Here is a 19,029-nt window from a genome sequence, read left to right on the forward strand (position 1 = left end):
ATTTTAATATTTTACTTTATTCATCGTAATATTCATCATAATCCTTTATCATTTTATCATAACATCATTTTATCTTTATCATTATTTTAAAGCGATTATTATTATATTAATTTTAATTTAAAAATATCATGTATCATTTAATTCAATTTCCTTAAGCGTGTCGTATAAGTACAACTAATAATGTAAAAGTTTTCGATTCGAGCGTGTTTTATAAAGAGATATCTATAGAATGCTCATATTTAATACATTCTTCTACACTTTTGCGCTCGATAGGCGTTACACTTGACACCAAAGAATAACGTAGTGTCATAAAAAACAAGTCTATAAAAACTTAAATCCTTAATACAAGAATTGTACTTTTTGTCATTCGAATCTTCTATCCAGAAAATAAATTTTTATTTGACTATTAAATTAAAAGAAAAAATCATGATAATGATCAAACTATTGAATAATTTTAGAGGTTTATGTACCAAAGAAAATTTTAATTTCCGAAAAATTGATTTATAAATTTAAAAAATTTATCAAAAATCTGTCAGTTTACAATTAAATGTAATTCAATTTACACGTTTCTTCACTTCTTGAAAAATAATTTTGCACGAATGATTTGTCGAATCAGCCATCTCAATATAATTTCATCTTTTACAAATTAGAGCTTAAATTAGAATTTTATTATTTTCTAAATAAATCAGAACAAAATATTTCGAGAAAAAAATAGCCTAAAATTTGTAGTAGAAAGTTTCGAAATAATTCGCACACAGATAGCGCAAAAATTCGCGATACGTGGTGACGCAGGAGTGGACGCGTGACCGGCGTCGTCATCGAGCTTCATCGAGGCACGAAGCTGTCAGTTCTTTCACGCGAACACTCGAAGATCGACGATACAGGATCTAATAAACCTATTCGTTCTCCTCTCGATCGACCATCGACACTGTATCCACAATCTCGTTTATTTTAAGGTGTGCAAAAAAGCTTGCGCGACAAACTCTTCTTTGTTGAAAATTGAAGAACAAGTGATGAAATCGACAAAAGATTACAACTAGAAAAAAAAAGGAAAAATTAAGAAAAAAATAATTTTTTTTAATTATAATAATAATTATAATGGAGAAATTTTGAAAAATTAGCACGAATATTTATAATTATATGTAATATTCCAATGTAAAAGTTCTTGGGAATCATACTAGTTCGCGTGTTTTTTTCGAGGATATTTGAGCAAATGCGTTTTAAAAAATTGGTACATGATGTAACGACTCGATTTTTCTATCGAGGAGTCCATGTTATCCTGCATTCCTCGTTTGTGAATCTGCAATCATTTGTAACAACCGGAAGAAAGCTTCATGAAACTCTTCGTGTACCCATCAGATGCAAGGTTTCCAGAATTTGATCAAAGTTGTCGTGATCGAAAATTAAATTACGGATCTTCGATTGATCGTTTCAATATTTGTTTGGCGTTAGAATTATTGAAATTCTAAGTAAAATAACCAGTTTTATATTTTTCAGAATTAGCGATGAGCTATATTTAGATAGACAACTGATTAAATTTATTTATTTATCTTTATTATATAAATGGAATTATATTGTAATTCTTTTTTTTTTTCGTTAATTTATTTATCTCTTTTCAACGTTCAGAGAAGAAAGACATTGCAATTTTATATATTTCGTATTATTTTTATTATATCTTTTTATCGTTATATCTTTTTTGCAATACCTTCATTGATCTTGTTATTTTATTCTTTTTTCCTCACAATTTTTTATTTTATTTTATTTTTTTTTAATTATATTTCTTGTTCTCTTCCTTTATTGACAGTAGAAAATTTTATCTTCGATCGTAATATGTATATTGTATAAATTATTCATGCTTGGAAAAATTTTTTCATTTATATCTATGCTACAATGAAAAAAAAAACTCATTATAGTTAATATTCTGTTATATTTTGTCTCTTCTTGTTGAATCTCTTCTTAATATATTATTTTATTATTATTTTAAATCTATCGATCGAGAAAGTGGTTACATATGGATATAAAATGGATTGACACCAATAATTGTGATTGTTTTAGTGTATTACTATGAAGCCGAAAAAATTAGGAATCATTGGTGGTTCGTTACTTGCTTTTGGAATTTTGATCTGTGCAATTGCCTTTCCTCCATTTTTGAAGTCACAAGTGAAAAAAGTGAGTGAAAAAAAATAAGAAATTTCGTTTGATTATAACAATATTACACAATTTATTAACTAATTACGAAGTAAATTAGTTTACTTTAATAGAAACACGGTTAAATTTGGAAATTTGGAAATTTTAATTCATAATATTTATTTATATAACGCGAAAAAATTTTCCATTCAAATTTACATAAGAATATAGATTTTATATTCAAGATATATTGTATTTAAATAAGTATATTTTTTATTGTGTTCATTCAAATTAAAATAATGATTTTCCGTTTCGATTTTATCAATTTTATCAACTATGGTTACAATAAATATGACGTATCAAATTATCATGATTTAAATATTATAGTTATATATAGTTATATATACGTCGTTATTATTGCATTCAATTTTTCACTAGTTTTTACCTGTCATTATTTTTAATCGCACTTTATTCGAAATAATTCTCATTTATTAGTATTCATTATATTCAGCATTACTTTCAACTTTATATAATTGTTTCTATACTTCATCAAATTTTTTTTATTCTTGTTATATCTCCTTTTTATCTGAAATAAGATTTTAATCTTATCTTTTTTTCTAAGTTTATTAGTATTATTGAGTAAAGTAATAATTAATTATAATTTTTTAAATAAAGATATTACGTTATTAACAAAAATAATTGTATCTAATTATTATCTAATTTCTATGTTTTATATCCTTGTAAAATTTCATTCAATTTGACAATTTAATTCAAATTTTAAGCAAAACACTTAAAGCTTATATCTACTTTAATAAAAAACATGGAAATACTATAACTTTTACAATAATCGCAAATGTATAAATACGATGTAAACGATTATCTATTCGTTATTATGTTATTAATCGAATGTGAGAAATTACAACGAATAATGATATCGTTATATCTAATTTTTTTATATTATATAAATATTATACATAATGGAAAGTTTATAAATTAATAGCAAATAGCCTTGAAAGATGGATCCGAGATGCGGGAATTATGGTCCAATTTCCCTGTCCCTTTGGACTTTAAAATTTATCTTTTCAACGTGACGAATCCCATGGAAATTACAGCGGGAGAGAAACCAATTCTCGAGGAAGTAGGACCATTTTTTTACGAGTGAGTGATATATATATATCAACGATAAAACCTATGAAATTAACACTCAAAGTTTCGTTTCTTTTTTTTTTTTTTTAAATCTTATCTTATCAAAATCAAAAATACGATAATACTTTTTTCACCAATCAAAATACATGGAAAATATATATGGATTGCAAACATTTATGTTCGTATTTTGAATCATTTTCATTACAACATTATTCAAAGAAAAAACTTCTAACAGTAAAAATCGATCGTTCCAGCGAATACAAACAAAAGGTGGATCTGGTCGATCGAGAAGAAGACGACAGTTTGGAGTACAACTTGAAAGCGACATGGTTCTTCAATCCATCTCGAAGCGAAGGATTGACCGGTGAGGAAGAGCTGGTCGTTCCTCACGTTCTTATTCTGAGCATGATCAAACTCACCCTCGAACAACAACCAGCCGCCATGGGGATTCTCAGTGAGTTTTTCGATCATTCCTTTTACCGATTCGCATCAAACATATTTCCTTTATTTCGATTCAAAAGTGAAGGTCGACGCGGCTTTACCTTAGAATACTTGAGAAATACTTGAGACTGTTGAACGAAGAAAGAGGGTCAAGAGAAACGATTTTACTTATATCTAAATAAACGATAAGTTACCCTCGCCTTGAACAAATGGATCAATTGATTCACGTAACGCCTTGTTTAACTATCGTACGTGTCTATTTCCGTTTTTCTTACGTCTCCTCCAGGTGTTTTTCGTAAGAATCTTTACACGAGTTTGCATGAGTTTCAAATTATTGGATGTAAGAAACATGCTTTTAGTTTCATAGTCTAACACGATAATAATAGAGTGAAAAGTTTTTTTGAATTGATAAACGAGTTGGCATTTTGATTTATAAATAATTTATCTTTAAAGAATAATATTTTTTTCCTTTAAATAATGTGTTAACGATGCGTTGCTTTAGAGATAATAAATTCATTCATTTGTCATTCATTTGTATTTATTTTCTATAAAATTTTCGTGAAAATTGATATCAATGAGTAATGGAAAAGTATAAATCTTTATCGAAAGATTTAATTTAATTTTTCCGGAATAAAATAAACACGATTATTAATTATTAATTAATAATTAAAATTCGCGTTTTTCGTAGATAAGGCTGTGGATAATATTTTCAAGAAACCTAGTTCTGTCTTCATAAGAGCGAAGGCCAGGGAAATACTTTTCGACGGTTTACCAGTTGATTGCACGGGAAAAGATTTCGCCACGAGTGCAATTTGCAGCGTTTTGAAAGAAAAGGACGACGCTTTAATAGCCGATGGACCAGGACGTTACTTGTTCTCACTTTTCGGCCCTGTACGTATATTTATTTTATAATTATACATTCATATAAATTTAATCAATAGAATCTATTCGTATATAATTTTACTATTTTAATAATATAATTATAATATAATTATAATTTTTAATAAAATCATATGTAATTCATAATCGAATAGATTTCGAGAAAAATCATCTCCTTATTTTTTCTTATCATATTTTTCAGAAAAATGGCACCGTTCTTCCTGAACGTATTCGAGTGTTGCGGGGTATAAAAAATTACAAGGACGTGGGGAAGGTAACCGAAGTCAATGGAAAAACGAAATTGGATATTTGGGGAGAGGGTAATTGCAACGAATTCAATGGCACAGACTCAACGATCTTCGCGCCATTGCTCACGGAACAAGACGAGATTGTCTCATTTGCTCCTGACATTTGCAGAAGCATGGGGGCTCGTTTCGATTCATACACACAAGTCAAAGGTAGACTATTATATTTCCATCATAATTTTTTCTTTCAATAATGACGAATATACTTGTCGTTTCTTCATTTTTGCGACGTAACGTAGACAAACTTATTTTAAAATAGGCAGAGGTTAATAAAATGTTTATAATAAGTTCTTTTTTCTTCTTTTTTCTTTCGATTTATATAATTTATAAATATTTTTTTTCGAACAGGCATCAACACGTACCATTACAAAGCTGATTTGGGCGACATGAGTTCAAATCCGGAGGAGAAGTGTTTCTGTCCCACGCCAGATTCTTGTTTAACGAAAAATCTCATAGATTTGACCAAGTGCGTAGGTGCTCCGCTTATAGCTTCCCTCCCACATTTACTTGGCGCGGAAGAAAAGTATCTAAAAATGGTGGATGGACTTCATCCGAACGAGGTGATTATTATTTTCGATTTAATAAATATTCCATTCATTTTGTATATTTTATAATGCACGTTACGTTAGGAAAATGTGATTTTTTCTTTTTTTACAGGAAGAACACGGAATCGCCATGGACTTCGAACCAATGACAGCTACTCCTTTAAGCGCGCACAAGAGGCTACAATTTAATTTATATCTTCACAAAGTTGAAAAGTTCAAATTAATGAAAAACTTCCCGGAATGTTTATTCCCAATATTCTGGGTCGAGGAAGGAATATTGCTCGGTGATGAATTCGTGAAGAAATTGAAGACCGTGTTCAAGACAATAAGTATAGTCGGGTAAATAGCTTCTTTGTTTTTATTTTGTAATAATATCTTGTCATATATGTATATATATATATATACATATGTATATATATATATATACATATATAAAATTTTGAATATAATCTCGAATTATTTATATTTATTATAGATTTATGAAATGGTTCACAATAGTAAGTGGTACTTGCGTGAGTGGAGCAGCTGCTGCGTTATTCTTCAAGAACAAAGATAAAAATAAACTTGATATCACAAAGGTAACACCGCAAAAAAGTGGAGAGAAGAAATGGCCTAATCAGATGACTATCAGTACGATACAAAGTGCAGCAGTACCGCCTAATCTCGACGCGGATTAAATGTATTCGTTGGTTTTACATATTTTGTTTTTACATATTTGTTGAAAGTAAGAACAATTTTGAGTAAGAACGGAGACTTGTGTTTTATAAGTATAAATGAATCATTTTTAAACGGATCATTATTGAATTGTAACGCCTCAAAATATTTGCATATAGTGCAATAATAATTATGGATCATAGTGTATATTAGAAGATTTGATATAACAATTATTAGATCATTCTGGCTAGTATGAGTCATTTAAAAAGTGATGGCTGTGCACTTATAACATATTTCGTGCAAATATTTCGATCTATTTTAAAGAAGCTAGAAAGAAATTGAAAAAAAAAGAGAATAAGGAAATGGGAGAAAAAGAAAGGATACAAACGAAGTATTTCTTCACTTATAATCTATTTTAATTTTGCTCAATTGAATTTATTATATCGAATATTGAAATAAAATTTAAATCATCAAATAATAAGATGATTCTTTTGGATATTGAATAATTTGAAATATTATAAATTTAATATAATTAAGCAAATTGGTTAAATTAGCATATTATTTTTTTTTATAAAAATTGATAAGAATTTAAATTCAATTATACAATAATAATAAAAATTAATTTCCATTTTCTAATTATTTTTTTGTAACATAATTTTTTTATTATAGTTAGTAGATATATTATATTACTTAATTACTGTAGTCTTTTGTGTGCATTTATTTAAATTCGATAAAATAATGTAAATGTAAACAGTATACCTATTGTTTTATTAATAAATATTTTTAACGAAGATGAAAGATCTCTTATAGTTTATGAATTATTATTAATTATGAATTAAATCGTAAATCTTAGTTTTTATTATATTTTTAATAGGTACGTTGTTAAATTTTTTTATTATTTGTTGTTGAATGTTATTGGTATTGTATTGGTACTGTATATGTAATTAAAATGTACATTAAATTGTAAGAATGAATAAATAATATTTTTTTTAACGAAATATTTTTCTTATTTATTACTTGTTACTTAATATTAATGTATAAATTATTTATTAAATATTAATTCAAAGTCGTAAAAGGTTTAAATTTTCATTTAATTTAAATAATAATTTTTTAATATATTTTTATTAATAAAATATAGAAATTAATTTTTTCTATTTAATATAAAAATTATTGGCTAAAAAAGAAAATTATAAAACTTACATATTATAATTATTCATATAATACTTCAAACAGGAACGTATTCAAATATTCTTTATTTCGATGATTTTTTAGTTGCATGATTGAGTCCAAATTCATTTTTACAAAGTAACACATTTTTATAGGCGCTCCTATACTCGGAACTCATTACGACATAAACAATAGGATTTATACAAGTCGTCAAATAGATCAAGATATAACCCGCAATGTTTAATCCTCTCCAATCAATAGAATCCTTAAAAATCTTCGTAACGGTAATAGGTAAATAACAAACGAGAAAAGACGAGAATATCACTAAAATCATTTTTAACAACTTCTTGTCTTTATTGCTCATCCTTGGTGGTCCATCAGGATTCCTAAATTTTCTAACACTCTTAAATCTCGATTCTCTACGAATAACTATAGGTTTCTTCTTCGTCGATCGATCAGAAGTATTTGATTTCGAGTCATCGTATCGATCGCTATCTGTAGATGTTTTGGAATTCAATCTTTGCATCCAAAGAGCCGATTCTATAAGGAACGAAGCTCTACTGGTCGTTCTCTCTATTTTATTTCCACCATTTGTCGAATTTTTTTCTGTCGATTCTTTGATTTTGTTACAATCGTTTGACAAAACTGTTTCCATTGCTTCAAGATCGTCCACATACGGTATATCGTCTATTTTTATTACTAGACCACGTCTCGATTTATCACAAATTTCGACGATTGTTTTAATTGATGCATCATTATTGGATTGATTAACTTGTTCTTTGCTATTTTTTTTCCATCTCTCTGCTTTCATCATCTGTTGTACCTTCTCTTCCTCGTATCCTGAAATTTCTTCTTTCTCTATCCTACATGAGTTTTGTACCCATGATGGTTGCTCCCATGAGGATTCTTCGATCGCCGATCTTGAAGGACTGCGTGAATAGTTCAGTTGATTAAACGAAGTTACGGCGCATTTTGAAGAAAAATTTGGGCATAAAACATTCGTTGTACAATTCGAGCTTAAAATTGACAATTCTTCCTCTTGATTCCTGATTGATGTAGATTGTCTCTATAATGAAATGAATCGCAAAATATGTATATCATTTAAAGAAAGACAGAGGAAAAATAAAAATGATAGATTTTTAACGATTTATAATTTATTATTTATCATGATATTTGGATATACTATTTAAAATATTGTACAATTATATTATATAATATATATAATATAATATATATCTATATAATATATAGATATATAAAATAACAAAACTGGAACACAAAATACTTAAAATTTGTACATATCGCTTGAGAAACAATAAACCGAAAATATAATAACATCTATATTTTATATATTATGATCTAATCGTATCGTAATTGTGAAAGAGAAAAGATAAAAAAATGTTTGATTGATATACCGTATTTTCTAATTTATAACTACGCGCCAAAAGTAAGATAGACAAGGAAAACAGATAATAAGACAAAGAAAGAGATAGAATAAAATTTCTGCCATCAGCGCCATCTTCAGAGTGCCGCAAATGAAACACAAAAAGAAAGGACAGAAAATAGTAAGAGAAAGATAGAGATAGGTAGAATTTATCATTAGCGCCATCTGTGAAATATCAAAGATACTTCTTTAATATTGTCCTTCTCAAATATTTCGAGAGATGGCGGTTGCTCTTAATTCTTACTCTACCTTATCTTTAAAAAAATGTTCTAAAAATTACCAAGAGATGGCGGTATACATAAATTCTTCAAATCTACCTTATCTTTCTTTTAAAGAAATGTCTTTCATATTACAGAGATGACGCTAGCAATCAATTCTTACCTATCTCTGTCTTTTTCTCATTATTTTCCGTCCTTACTTTTTGTGTTTCATTTGCGGCACTCTGAAGATGGCGCTGATGACAGAAGTTTTATTCTAGTTCTATCCTTTTCTTATCACTTGCTTTCCTTGTCTTACTCATTGATATATTTGCTCTGCGAAATTTACGCACATGAAATGTAACTTTAATATTAGTTTTATTTTTATCTTTTTTATTTGACTTCACGATTAACAATTTTAATAGAATCTGTTTGATTCAATTTAGGAAATGTATATATATCTAAAATTTATATAAATATATTTATATTTATATAAATATAATATATAATATATAAATTTAAATTTATATAAATTATATAAATATTTAAATTTATATAAATTAATTATATAAATATTTAAATTTGTATAAATTAATATATATATATATTAATTTATACAAATTTAAATATTTATATTGATAAAATAAATATTTATATTATATGTATGTAAATTTGTATAAATATATTGATAATAAATAAATAATAATATTATATTTATATGTATAAATATATATATATATATATATATTAATTTATAAAGGTTTAAATATATATAAATATAAATTTAAATATATTATATTTATATATATTCTTATATATATTTTTTATAAATCAAACAGATTTTATTAAGATTGTTAATCGTGAAATCAAATAAAAAAAATAATAAAACTAATCATATATTAAAATTACATTTCGTGCGCGTAAATTTCGCAGAACAAATATAGCAATGAGTAAGACAAGGAAAGCAAGTGATAAGAAAAGGATAGAGCTAGATTAAAACTTCTGCCATCAGCGCCATCTTCAGAGTGCCGCAAATGAAACACAAAAAGTAAGGACGGAAAATAATGAGAAAAGGACAGAGATAGGTAAGAATTGATTGCTAGCGTCATCTCTGTAATATGAAAGACATTTCTTTAAAAGAAAGATAAGGTAGATTTGAAGAATTGATTTATACCGCCATCTCTTTATAATTTTTAGAACATCTTTTAAAGATAAGGTAGAGTAAGAATTAAGAACAAGCGCCATCTCTCGAAATATTTAAGAAGGATAATGTTAAAGAAGTATCTTTGATATTTCACAGATGGCGCTAACGAGAAATTCTACCTATCTCTATCTTTCTCTTATTATTTTCTGTCCTTTCTTTTTGTGTTTCATTTGCGGCACTCTGAAGATGGCGCTGATGGCAGAAGTTTTATTCTATCTCTGTCCTTCTCTTTCCATTTGTTTTCCTTGTCTTACTCATTGCTGCAACTGCTCTGAGAAAATGCTCGAAAGATAATTTTAATATTTGATTAGTTTTCTTATCTTTTTTGTTTAATCCTTTGATTATGAGTCTTAATAGAATTTATTTGATTCAATTTAGTATTTATATTTATGTAAATATAATATATATAAATTTATATAATATATGATATAATATAAGTGATATGATATAACTATATGATATAATTTATTATTTATCTAAATTTAAATCTAAATTTCATGTGAACTAGATTCATTTATTTTTTTTTATTACTTACCTCGTGATTAATTTCAATTGGATCGGCACTAGCATGTATGTGTCGTTTTCTATTTTTAAACGCTGTTTTGCGAACAATATAAAAAATCCTTGCATAACAAACAACGATCACGATGCAAGGTATCAAAAAAGCAACGAAAAAAAGGAATTCCTTTGGACTTTGTCCATTTATATCTGGAAGAATGGAACATGAGCCAATGGCAACATCCAATCCAAAACGACCCCAACTTTCAAACCATGTAATGATGAGAATACCAAAAACAGCGATCCATATACCCATAATCATTAATATTAAATATTTTGGTTTATATATTCTGTGAAAATAAAAATAAATTTTATAATATTCAATAATCTGTAATTATAAGTTTATATTTAAATAAAAATATTTTCTAAATTAATATATGAATTTTTTAATCAATTATTAATTATTTTACTATATGAGATTATTTCAATTTATTCTAAAGGTATTATATTATTAATGTATCAAAGTATTCGATTTGCTTACCTAGGATAAAGTCTAGGGTGACTAATAATAATGTAACGATTAATTGTAATTGTCAATATTGAGAAAAGGCTTACTGCAACCAAACCATATCTCAAAAAAGGAAACAATCGACACAAAAATGGTCCATGTTGCCAAGAACTATGCCAAAATGTAGACGTAGCAAGCGGAAGATTGAAACAACAGAACATTAAATCCGAGATCGAGAGATTCATTATGAAGATCGTTGTAGCGTTTTTTAACTGTAAACAGCAATAATTTAATAATTATATACATATACATATACATATATATATATATATTATAATGAAATAATTATATTATATATAATTAATACATATATTAATTATTTTTAAAATTTTATTCAACTTAAGAAATGTTAATTCTTGTGATCTTGTGAATAAAAAATAAAAAACTATAAATTTTTTATGGTGTATAAAACTATAAAAAATTTTAAAAATTCTACATTAACTCTATAATGAAATTGTCTCCTATAATATTCTCAATATTATTTTACAACGATATTTTCGATGAAAAAAAAAATTGTCTCCACGATTAATAATATTAATTTTACAAAAACTTTTATTATGCTTATAAAAAATGCATTTTAAAAAAAATCTAAAATTCTATAGTAAAATTGCCTCCTACAATAATATTTCTGATATTATTTTACAACTTTTTTCGATGAAAAAAAAAAACAATGCTCGATTAATAATATTAATTTTACAAAAACTTTAATTATATTTATAAAAAATGCATTTTAAAAAAATCTAAAATTCTATAATAGTATATAATATTAATAATAGTAAAATTGCTTCCTACAATAATATTTCTGATATTATTTTATAATTTTTTTTGATGAAAAAAAGAAACAATGTTTGATTAATAATATTAATTTTACAAAAACTTTCATTATGCTTATAACGAATGCATTTCAAAAAAAATCTTCTAAAATTCTATTAAAATTGCCTACAATAATATTCCCGATATTATTTTACAATGACTTTTTTCGAAAAAAAACAATGCACGATTAATAATATTAATTTTACAAAAAATTTCATGCATATAAAAAATGCATTTTAAAAAAATGTTCGAATGCAAAAAATATTGATTGATCGTGCGCGGGCCTCTTAAGATTTTTGCACAGTACTGCAAGTTCAGGAAACTCGAAGAAGAGTACATGCTTGTACGCGCGTCGAAAAGCGAATGAGAAATTATCGCGGTGTGGTGACCTTTTATTTGACGATCGAAACACTTTTGTAAATATACTTTCTCGACAGACATATATCCGCGTTTATAAACATATCGGTATATAATATGTATATATCCATAAATTTGACACATTTCGACGACTCTTATCGAAACCATAACATACATAAATTTTGTGAATTTCGTATTAAGTTTCCCACGGCTCGTAAATTTTCTGCAAACTTTATAAATTTTTTCTTATAATATCAAAATGCATAATAAAAAAAATGCAATTTAAAGAAATGTAAATCAATTTTTTTTACGATGTATTTAAAAAAAAAGTATTGTGAATGAATTTGTTATTCATTGAGTAAATTATTTTATTTTATCATATGTGTCATGTTTATATTTATTATCTTATCGTAATATTGATACTGTAATTATCTAACTCGTTAAAATGACAGATTTCAATTTTTTACAACTATTAAAAATGTACAAATATTTTTGATTTTGATAAAATTGATTTTTTTCGAAATAAATTATAAAAATAAATTAGTGATCTGTATTTATTTTTTTTCAATTGAAATTATAATTTTTTTATATTTTATCCTTTATATTATTTTATTTTTTTAGATTGTTATTGTCTTAAATGAAATTCGAGGTGAACTACTTATTACGAACTTAATCTGCATCTAGGACAGAATAGCATTAAGTGGAATAGTGGAAATTTGAGTAACCGTAACGTGTTTTGTTCCATGTAAAAAATTCATCATTTGAAATTTTTAGCTTCGTATATATTTATATTTGCCGCTATATTATCATACAAAATTTTTTATTCTTACAATAGAACGAGAAATTGATGAAACATTTTATTGCAAATATTTTCCTATCTAATAATTATAAATATTTCATTGAATATCTAATAGTTTAATAATGAATGGTAAATTGATATTTTTCTCTTTTCTTTGTCAAATAAGATATTCCTAATTTAAAAAAACAAATAATTTAATCAAATTATTATATTATTGGATTATAGTTAAATCATATCGTAAATTATTGAATTATGAATTAATTTTAAAATAAAATTGGAATCAAGTGTTCGTTATTAAAAAATATTATTAAATGAGAGAAAAAGAGAGAAATTCTATCGATAATTTTACTTAACATATACGATAAAAAAATTAAATAATCTTTCATTATACTGTTTAAATTACAAGAAATACTCTGTTTCATTAATAAAGTTAATTGCAAAAAGGAAAAAAATTTGAAAAAAATATTTTTATACAAAAATAAAATAATAATTTTAATAAACTATAAGAAATGAGAATCTCTTAATCTAAATCAGAAAATAGAAGAGTACAAATCCTGACCTTTTTGGTGCGAAAAAGAGCGATGATAGTGAAGAGATTGCCGGGGATGCCAATGAGCATGAAAAGTATGCAACAACCGGCAGCAAAGTGCAAAAGCCATCGTGGATATCCGACGAAGAGTACCGCCGATCCTGGATCTCTGAGGACCTCCTGGATTGTCTCCTCTCTACCATTGTGACCGGTCTCGTTGCTCGCCATCCAATACTCCATCTGCAGACAGCATGGTAGACAGGTGTCGTTTTGCACAGGAGCGTAAAAACTGGACGCTTGTAAGCCATCATCACGGATAAGAAGAGAATTTTTTTTTATCGAGTTAAAAAAACCAATTTCACACATGTGTGTATGAAATATATGGGAAATTTAAAAGAGTGTAATATAATAACGATGTGTTGAAAAATTAAAAAAATTTTTTTAATATTTAATAAAGCAACGTGAAAACCAAATGAAGATCGAGAAATCGTGAATTTTCAAATTTAATTTTATCGAAAACGAAGTGAAGAATAAAAAATTAATATTTTTTTTTATTCATCTTCTTACAAAGAATTCATATCCGAATATATATAAGTACAGGATATTAATTGTTTGTGGAACAAATCTTTTAAAGACGAAAATAAAAATTGAGAAATTGTTATATAAAAAGAAAAGTTGAATTGAAGTGATTTTTAAATGAAAGGAAGTAAAATGGAAATAGAAATATCTCCATATCATATCGCCACCTCGTTTCATTTAATGAAAACAACAATAAACAAGTGTCCAATCATCAATTTTTTGTTTGTTTGGTTCTTTATAATTAAAGAAACATTTGACGAATATATTTCACATCCTGTATTTTTAATACCAATTTGATAAGTGATATTATAATTAACAAAAGTAATAGTATAATTAGAACCGCTCCCACAATAATAACAAGATGGAATATGTGCATGTGTATACAAGATGTGAAATCCGATATAGTACATTATTTGCGAAACCTATTTGTTCATGACACACCTATTTAATTCGCGTATCTTTAAAAAATTTTATTTCTCAACTACGTTCAATTGGTACACGTTTATAATTTTACAATTTTACGTAAAATAATCGAATCGTAATTATATATTGTAATTTGTTTAAAAAATTTACTTATCAAAATATTTAATTACTGAATGATTAAATAAGAGTGATTTTACGCTATTTAGTACGTGAATTAAAATCATTTAATTTTATCTAGAAAAATGCTTTTTCTTTCTTTTCTCTGATCAATATTTATTTACTTTTTTTTTTTTTCGATATAATTTTTTTTTATTTTTCTTAATTTCCCAAAAACTACAATAAAGTTCTTTCGTTTCTTCTTCTCCACATTGAGTATCGAAGAGAAATCTATTTTCGCCACACGAAATGGTAAACTCTTTCAACCTAAGAGTAAACTTTACAGTCTGATTTTACCTTCCGTTGAATTTGTGTTCTTAAGGGATCGCCGAGTTCAAGAGAGAATGTCTTCAAAATCTTCGTACAGATATCGAAGAAACTATGTTTAATAAGAGACAATCGATGTATAATTAATATACTTTTACTGTGTTCTTTTTTTTTTTTAAAGTCCATAGATAATAAGGAAAAAATATAATATGAAATATAAAAATTTGATGTAAATTTAATTTGTTAATTTTAAATTTTAATCAAATAATAGGAAATAATAATAATGGATTCATAGTATACATATTTTTTCGATTATTCGATAATTCAATGAAAATTATAATTCCTTATTATTTAGCCCAATGTTACAAAATTTCACGATAAACGAACCAACGAATTCGTGTTTTGTCAGCTGTTTTAACTAACGCGCGTTGTTATCATCAGCACAATCCTTCCTTTCACACGAGTCCTTACCTAGAACTAACAGGAAGAGAGCTTACCTTCGTAGAAAATTGACGATGTCATTGGTTCTGAGTTCATTGATGCGAATCATTTGTTGCCGCGAACAAAAGAAAACACTTTTATAACGAATTACATTTTAATAATTTTCTTTCTCTTCTTTATTTTATTATCATCTTATCTCTCACGATTAATTTCACTTAGATTTCGTCTAGATCTTTATCAATAGAATTCCATTTTCTCACGTTTCTTAAAAAACTTTTAAATTTTTCACTTTTTTTTTATCATGTATATCGATAAAAATGTACGAATTTAAAATACGAGCGAATTATTTGTTTAAATCAAATAAGTCTTTCACTGATTCATATACACTGCATATTACATTACATTTCATGTGATTTTTTTGAGAAAAGAAAATAAATATACAAACGAGCATTCCTAGCGTATAAAAACAGAATTAGGTATAAGAACGATGGAATTAAAAAGATTCGATATCGAAAAATTTAATGTGCATATTTTCACGATTAAAATTTTACCGGAAAATTTTTCACTGGAAAATAAAAATCGTGATAGAAATCCGTATCTATTGCGGAATTCGAAAAGCGACTAACCGGTTAACTGGATCATCGAATTTGCTTCCACAGATGAGCTTTCTGGATTGTAATAAAGCGCAGGCGTGAGGTTAGTGTCCTTCACGAACAAGAGGAACATCTATTCCACCATGTGAAATTCTATTTTAGCGAGTTTCAAGAGAATCTCGTAAGTTTACGCGATGAAGTGTATACGTAAAGTGAACTACGCTTGATGAATGATCGACATTTAATACTGAAGCGTGTTCAATATTTTGCTTCTATCGACAATAGAATTGGTAAGATTGTTTAAAACACTTCAGCACTTTTTCTCTCTCTTTCTCTCTTTCTTTCTTTTTATGAAAACATTTAGGAATCGATTTGAAAGTAAAACTTTGAGAGAAATTGAGCATTGGAGAACACATAATAATTTGTTTGATCGAATAGATAACGGTGTTGAAAGTGAAAATTACACTCTTGGATATAATTAATCTTTCGATGCAATAATCTGTTTGTAAAAAATATTCTTTTAAATAATGTAAATGTAAACTTATTTCTATTACTTTGTACGCTCGCTTCGAGCCTTTTTTTAATCATTTACATTTAATTATTTAAAAATAAACCGATGGAATGAAGTAAAGATTACAATCGATAATATAAATAGAATCTATTTAACAAGATTTCTTCGTGAATTACAGCGGTCTCTTTCAATCTCGAGTTGTTAACAAATCCGAGGGCGGTAAGACATCAACAGTGAAATCAGTGAATTCGGACAAACGACGTTTAACGTGCCACAACGTGGAGGCGTCGATTCTTAACAAGATATATTACGAGTCTCGGCAATCGCAATTATGCTATTACAAAATATTCATAGATTTAAGCAAAAATTTCTTTCATTTTCGTAGCTTAATATAAATCTTTATTAGTTTATTTGTAAAATATAATAGTCATTATTAAAGTCTTACTTAGATCGTCTGGTTTACAAGAACCAACTTGGATATACGATGAAACGTGAAAGAATTATCGCTTCGAAGTTGATGTGAAGTGATTTCACTTATATCTCTTAATAATCTAGAAAAATTTAATGTTTAAAAATGAGAATAAAGAAAATTTCGATAAAAATTAGAAAAGGAACAAATTTTCTAAATTATGAAAAAAATACAGTCTTTCTCCCTTCATTAAAAAAAAAATTGAAAAATTAAAAAAATAAAGTTAAAAATAAATATTCAAATAAAATTACGTAACAAATAAGATATTCATTTATTCCAAGCAATGAAAAACTGAATTACAAAAAAACCATCATCCAAATTCCTTTACTTAAAAAAAGAAAATTGAAAAATTAAGAAAATCAAAGAGTAAAATTAAAAATAAAATTGTGTAAAATCGTTCGTTCCAAGGAAAAGAAGAAAAAGCGGTTTACGCGATGCGGTCTTCTTAAAATTCCGCGTAAATCCCTCGGTCCCTCTTTTTCCAAGGAGACTTCCGGCCCGGCCCAACATTACAAATCACGCAATCTTTATCCGCATGAAAGCTTCTCGATGTAGGTGTACATCGTGCGAGGAATGATTTATAGAAACGTCGCGCATCTCCGTATCCCCGATGCTTACTTTTAAAGCACCTACGCTTTATTTGAACGCACGCGTTCCATCCGCTTGAAAACACGACGCGCGCACACACACACACACACACACACGTGTCCCTACATCCTTTTTAAAAATAATTACATTTCGTTTACCGGGGCTAGCGGTGGTAGCATCGTGGAAAGGGGGATAAAAAGCAGTTGGGTCTTCGAGCGAGTCCGCAACGGAAGAGGAGGCATCGCGCCCCTAATAAAATCGGAAGTGCCACCGTTCTCCTCTCCTTTTATTTCTTTTTTTTCTTCCTCCTTGGCGAGAAGGGCGCTCGATCGGTAAATGTAATTAATTAATTAAAGCGGAAGTGTCCCGTATTGTATGTGACACACGAGTGATTTTTAAAAGAGGGGGTTGATTTAATTCGATTCGAACCGAAAATGTTATACGTGTTAGCTTGGGTGGAGGACGTTGCAACTAATTTTTAAGCAAGGTGATGAGATTGAATAATCTTAAAATGACGAGTTAATCGCAAGACGATTATGTACAAATAAATAGTTTTCGAGGTAATAATAACTCGACGAGTTTTATTAGTATTACTATAAGAATAATATAATATTATAGTCGTTACATTAAAAAGAAAAAGAATTCGCAAAAATCTTTTCTTTTTTTTTTAATTTAACCCAACTTAATTATCGCGTTAAAGCAAATATCTCGTAAAGAATTTACGATTCATTGTACAAATTAGAAAGCAGATACTACTTTCCCGTTAAACGACGCGTTTCCTCGAATATGACGTTCGCAGAAACTGTGATTCAGATCGACGATCGTTTAGAGTGCGATCGGATTGAAGTAGATACTATCATCGTTAAAGTGTTGTCGTTCGTATTATTACTCGTTGGGAGCGAGTACATATTGCCCCAGATTAAGCCTTAGAGTTACACCCCCATCTCTAATAAAAAGCAAACGTTTGACGATTTATTGTCAAGGGACCGCTCGTTCAGTCCCCTTTCTATAAAAACTTCGACCTAAATCGGTTTAATTTTCCGTGTGTCGACCATGTTAAACCGTAACAAATTCAAATAATCGATGTACACGGTCGCGAAAATTTTAATCGATAAAAATTTGTGGATACAATCCATCTTTTCGATATCTCGACGAATTAATGTGATTTTGGTTCCTGGTACCCGGATGCGGGTTTTGGAGAAAAACTCGTTTAGAAAGTAAAAGGAATATCGTCGATTTTTAACAAACGCTTTTACAACAATCTACAAAGTTGATTATATTTTTGATTTAGTTCGTTGATATAAAGAAAGTGCTTATCTTATAATAAGC

General features: G+C 27.4%; 2 protein-coding genes and 1 long non-coding RNA gene across 4 annotated transcripts; 2 read left to right on the forward strand and 1 right to left on the reverse strand.

The window, feature by feature from the left end:
• The first annotated feature begins 798 nt into the window (after positions 1 to 798).
• On the forward strand, positions 799 to 7,095 carry LOC108001223 (sensory neuron membrane protein 1). Of its 2 annotated transcripts, none has more exons than XM_017062143.2 (9): positions 799 to 956; positions 2,056 to 2,169; positions 3,128 to 3,285; positions 3,528 to 3,727; positions 4,403 to 4,605; positions 4,796 to 5,051; positions 5,247 to 5,458; positions 5,556 to 5,782; positions 5,919 to 7,095. In XM_017062143.2, exons 2-9 carry the CDS (start codon positions 2,065 to 2,067, stop codon positions 6,118 to 6,120), a joined length of 1,563 nt encoding a protein of 520 aa, XP_016917632.2. In that variant the 5' UTR covers positions 799 to 956; positions 2,056 to 2,064; the 3' UTR covers positions 6,121 to 7,095. The 2 variants fall into 2 exon arrangements, with proteins under 2 accessions (XP_016917632.2, XP_016917631.2); XM_017062142.3 differs by having other exon boundaries at positions 851 to 1,366.
• A 239-nt stretch (positions 7,096 to 7,334) lies between these two features.
• LOC108001168 (G-protein coupled receptor moody) lies at positions 7,335 to 16,160 on the reverse strand. Its single transcript, XM_017062056.3, has 5 exons — positions 15,596 to 16,160; positions 13,704 to 13,913; positions 11,149 to 11,387; positions 10,645 to 10,957; positions 7,335 to 8,330 (listed from the first exon to the last, which is right to left on the reverse strand). The coding sequence occupies exons 2-5, from the start codon at positions 13,911 to 13,913 to the stop codon at positions 7,350 to 7,352; spliced, it is 1,743 nt and encodes a 580-aa protein (XP_016917545.1). The 5' UTR covers positions 15,596 to 16,160; the 3' UTR covers positions 7,335 to 7,349.
• Positions 16,161 to 16,228: 68 nt separating this feature from the next.
• LOC133666855 (uncharacterized) lies at positions 16,229 to 17,229 on the forward strand. The gene is made up of 2 exons (XR_009831610.1): positions 16,229 to 16,422; positions 16,822 to 17,229. It is a non-coding gene; the product is annotated as an uncharacterized LOC133666855 (long non-coding RNA).
• Positions 17,230 to 19,029: the final 1,800 nt, after the last annotated feature.

The sequence above is a fragment of the Apis cerana genome, linkage group LG10 (genome assembly GCF_029169275.1).
Source record: "Apis cerana isolate GH-2021 linkage group LG10, AcerK_1.0, whole genome shotgun sequence".
NCBI lineage: Eukaryota > Metazoa > Arthropoda > Insecta > Hymenoptera > Apidae > Apis > Apis cerana.